At 55.4% G+C, this 4,012-nt stretch overlaps 1 protein-coding gene across 1 annotated transcript in view; it reads right to left on the reverse strand.

Moving 5' to 3' along the window:
- AP1G1 (adaptor related protein complex 1 gamma 1 subunit) overlaps positions 1-4,012 on the reverse strand; it is a 26,529-nt gene that overhangs the window by 15,267 nt on the left and 7,250 nt on the right. The window contains exons 2-5 of the mRNA XM_015428206.1: positions 3,881-4,006; positions 2,376-2,500; positions 1,529-1,670; positions 517-613 (exon numbers count right to left, since the gene is read on the reverse strand). Coding sequence (XP_015283692.1) covers positions 517-613; positions 1,529-1,670; positions 2,376-2,500; positions 3,881-4,006 — 490 coding nt within the window. The remainder of the gene's footprint in view (positions 1-516; positions 614-1,528; positions 1,671-2,375; positions 2,501-3,880; positions 4,007-4,012) is intronic.

Genomic DNA, 4,012 nt, shown 5'->3' on the forward strand with positions numbered 1-4,012 from the left:
CCTTCACAGGACAGTCCCCTGCATGAGCCCCTGAGGTGCTCTGGGCTGCCCCAGCAGGGTGATGCCAGTCCGAGGCTGGGCCACCATTTTCACTCTGAAGGTTTGGCCTTTGATCATGGCAGCAGGGTGAGAAGGCAGGGCCTTGGTTTGATGCCAGGGCCATGGGCTCTAGGACCTGGCAGCACACAGCCGGCTTCCGCCTCTGGCAGGACCCAAAGCAAAGCAGCTTTGGCCTCCGGGGTCCTCCCCTCACAACAGAGACCAGGCCCCCTGCTGTCCGCCTGAGCATCGCATTCACACCACGTGGCAGGGTGGCGCCTGCAGGTCCCAGAGAAGCCTGCAAGCCGCACGGTCTGGCTTCCTTCACTCTGCTGGTCAGGAAAAGAGCCACGCCACCATCCCCACACGGAGGCCTGGCAAAGCGGGAAGTCCCAGGAACACGAAGGCGACACGGGGCTCCCCTGGCAGACACGGCCCCAGTGATTTCCCTCGCTGCTCCTGATTGCTGGCCATTACCATGATTTTTCTCGTTCAGCAAATTCTTTGTGGCTGGCAGGAACATCTCCATGAGCTCAGGCACCTTCCTGATGACATGAACGGCACACAGGGCTGCCTGCAGAAGGACACGGGCAGGAGACAGTCTGACAGCTGTGAATGCAGCCTCCACCCCCACCCCCCACCCAGTTAAAAAGCTAAAACAAATACATTTTTAGTTGCATCCCCCCCCCCTCTACATACGAGCCTCCAAGGAGGGCCTCTGGGAAGGGCCCTCTGTTGTCCCTCCCAGGGACAAGTCCAGGGCAAGGGAGGCTGCCTGTGGTTGGACAGGCCCATGAGACTGACCCCGCCAGCTTCTCCAGATTAGCCTCTCCTAGCCGGGAGCGCCTTCTCCTCTCTCCAGCTAGCCCAAGCCACCCAACACCTTCCCACAGCCTTGTAGGTACTCCAGGACGCCTGTCCCTGTTGCCTCCACCATTCCTACTCCTTGCTCACCCTCGGCCACTCTTCCGCTTCCTCTGCCCGAGGGCAGGCCCCATCCCCCCATCCCCTCTCGTGATCCCTTCCCCCCTGCAGGCCAGCTGCAACCCCCTGCCCCATACAGAAGGGTCTTCCTCCCGCGTGGCTGGAGCCAGCAGCTTCACTCCGGCTCCCACTGGACAGCTGCTTACGGAGGAAACGGGCAGAAGCAAACCCCACCCTGCCATGCTCCTCCACGGCAGCAGCACTCCCATGATGGAGCCCAGGAAAGTCCAAGGAGGCTGTGGAGCGGCTGCTGTGCTGGATAAATGAGCCCCTCCTAGGAGCCACTTGGAAGCACCTTGCAAGGTCAGGAGAACACAGATACCTGCCATTCCAGCCAACACTGGTGAGGGAGCAAGCCAAAGGCCGTCTTAAGAGGACGAAATGGCTCAAGGGTCACCAACCCTACGGGGAAACCCAAGGCCTTTGGTGGGTCTTGGAACTTCTGTTATCACCACAGGGCCTCCAAGCAAAGGAACCTCAGAACCTCCCTTCAACAGCTGAGTACCTTTTTCCTCAAGTAAGAGTTGGACGTTTTCAGGAGCTTCTCCACCTCCCCAGCTAGGTCACGGCACATCTCAGAAGAGCCCATGCAGCCCAGAGTACAGAGTGCAAGGCCCTGCACATACTGCGTGCTGTGATTAAGGTCACTAAGAGGAAAAGAAAGCAGCCCAATTAAACCCAAAAGGCAATGAGTACAGGGGGAAACAGGACAAGGCTGGCCAACGAGGCCTGCTGCTCTTCACGCAACTCTGGGAAAGGGATCCAGCAAGAAGTGGGGCTGTTCTGCCCGCCACAGCCTCTCCCAGCCAGTTCCACGGGGCTCCTCCTCCAGTTAAAAGGAGGCGCCAGGAAAGCTTCTGCCACACCTGAGACCCCGGTCAGCCACTGCCAGTCAGAGCGGACAGCGCTCAGCTAGGCGGACCAACAGTCCTACACGGTGGTGCGCAAGAGCTCCAGAGGCTCACATCTCTGCAAATCCAGCAGACAAAAGAACACGCATTTCTTGAAGCCAAGTCATGGCCACCCCACAGGCCGGACCTCCGTGGATCCAGAGGCAGGCAGGCAGGCAGGCAGCATCAGGGCATGGACAGAGCTGGAGCAAGACAACGCTGGTTAACTGCCCCACCAGCAGGCAGACCGCTGCTGCCTTCCTGGCTCTCTGTTCAAGGTGGGCCCTACAAGCATCTGCACTGTAGCCACAACCTTTGGAGGGGAAGCCAGACCAAGACATGCAGAACACCAAAACTCCTCGGGTCCATTCTGAGCGCTGCCATCTGAGTCCGGCCTTTGCAAAATCCCCACTACAAGCAAGAGCCCCCAAAGCCCAACAGCGGGACAGGAAAAGGCTTTACTTCTTGATGCAGTTGGTCATGAGAAGGTGGACATCCTGCCTCTCATCCAGCAGTAGCATGGCTCCAAGGTACCCAATCCGCTTGTCCGTAAATTTCTGAGAGGCAATCAGTTTGAGGCACTCCAGCTGCAGGAAGGGACAGAGAAATGGTTTGCTACAGGAGCCTTCATCCCAGTGGACCCTGCAATACAGGCATCAGAACACGGAGACCCCTCCCTCCCTCCCTCCCTCCGAGGGCTGTAAGGCCCGCTGGACTTCCAAGTCAACGGGAAAACAGGGTGGGGAAGAAGAAAAGTGAGTGGCACAAATGGCCAAGGGCCTCCCCTGACCCTGTGGCGGAGGAGGGACCTCAACAAACCCAGCAAGCAGAGAGGCCAGCGGGGATATGGCCAGAGAGATACAGCCATGCCATTCTCTCTCTCGAGGGGGGAAAATGGATATTCTGAAGACTGTGACATGCTGTTTCTTATCTAAATGTCACTAATTTATTTCTATTTATTAAAATATTTATATCCTGTCTTTCCTCTTTGCGCTGAACACAAATTCATTAAGTTTAACAAAGAGCATTTGGCAGGAAAAACTACATTTTTTTTAAACAGGCGGGGGCTAAACTTCCCAATCAGTCTACCCCCCAGCAGCTACTGTCCCACCCAACGTGGGAGACGCTGGAGGAGCAGGGAGACGCTGCTGAAGCCAGACAGCAGAGCAGGAGCCCCTGACCCCCTCCCCCGCCCACTGCTGCCCTCGAGGGCAGAGGGGGGGAGGGACGGGCAAGGACAGCAGGGGGGCGGGGGTGATGGAGAGGACAGGAGGACACAGTGAGCGGGCAGAGGGAACGCAAACAAGCAAGGGGCAGGTGGGCAACAACAGAATCACCTGGAAACACAAAAGCACCCTCCTCCAAGAATGTAAACAGAATCTGTTTCTTACAAAAATATTTATAGTGACATTACATAAACTAACAGGCAAAGTACAAAGTGCATTATTACATTAAAAGACACACAAAATACAAGTGGAAAATAAACCCTGCTGAAATACAATCATAAAGGGACAGAGCCAAAAAAGTCTTCCCACAGGCCATTTATTACAACAAGGATTGCACTGGCCCATTCACAACAAGCACACCGGAACACTTAGGAAAATTCAGAAATGGAATCAGCCATCTGCAGCGTCTTGCAGCACTTGATGGAATTAAATCAGAGAGATCATTCCCTCCTCTGTGCCAAGCCCCTTCGTGTGATAAACAGCATCTCCCCTGGGAGAGAGATCCAGCATTTCTTAACAATCCATGCTTAGCTGGAGGTCACCTGGTCAGGTTGTTTACCACCCACTTTCATTAACCAATAATCTGGAATACTCTGGATCATTCCGCTACCAAGCCAAGTATTACACAACTTTATATAATAGACTTATGGATTCTGAGGGAAGAGGGAAGGCCATGCTTAGACTGGAGGCCACCACCAATGCCCAGTTCCAGCACTGCCGCTCAAAGAGAAGGCGGCCTACCTGTCCAAAGTGTGCAGGGTAGCCCAGCATATGCATGTACAGTAGTTTGGCTACATTCCGGCAGCGGTACGTGTTGTCCTCTTCTCGGAAAGATGACCGGATGGCAGCACATTCCTTCTGCATCTTCTCCCG

Source organism: Gekko japonicus, unplaced genomic scaffold, assembly GCF_001447785.1.
Source record: "Gekko japonicus isolate JY-2015 unplaced genomic scaffold, Gekko_japonicus_V1.1 scaffold1901, whole genome shotgun sequence".
Classification (NCBI taxonomy): Eukaryota; Metazoa; Chordata; class Lepidosauria; order Squamata; family Gekkonidae; genus Gekko; species Gekko japonicus.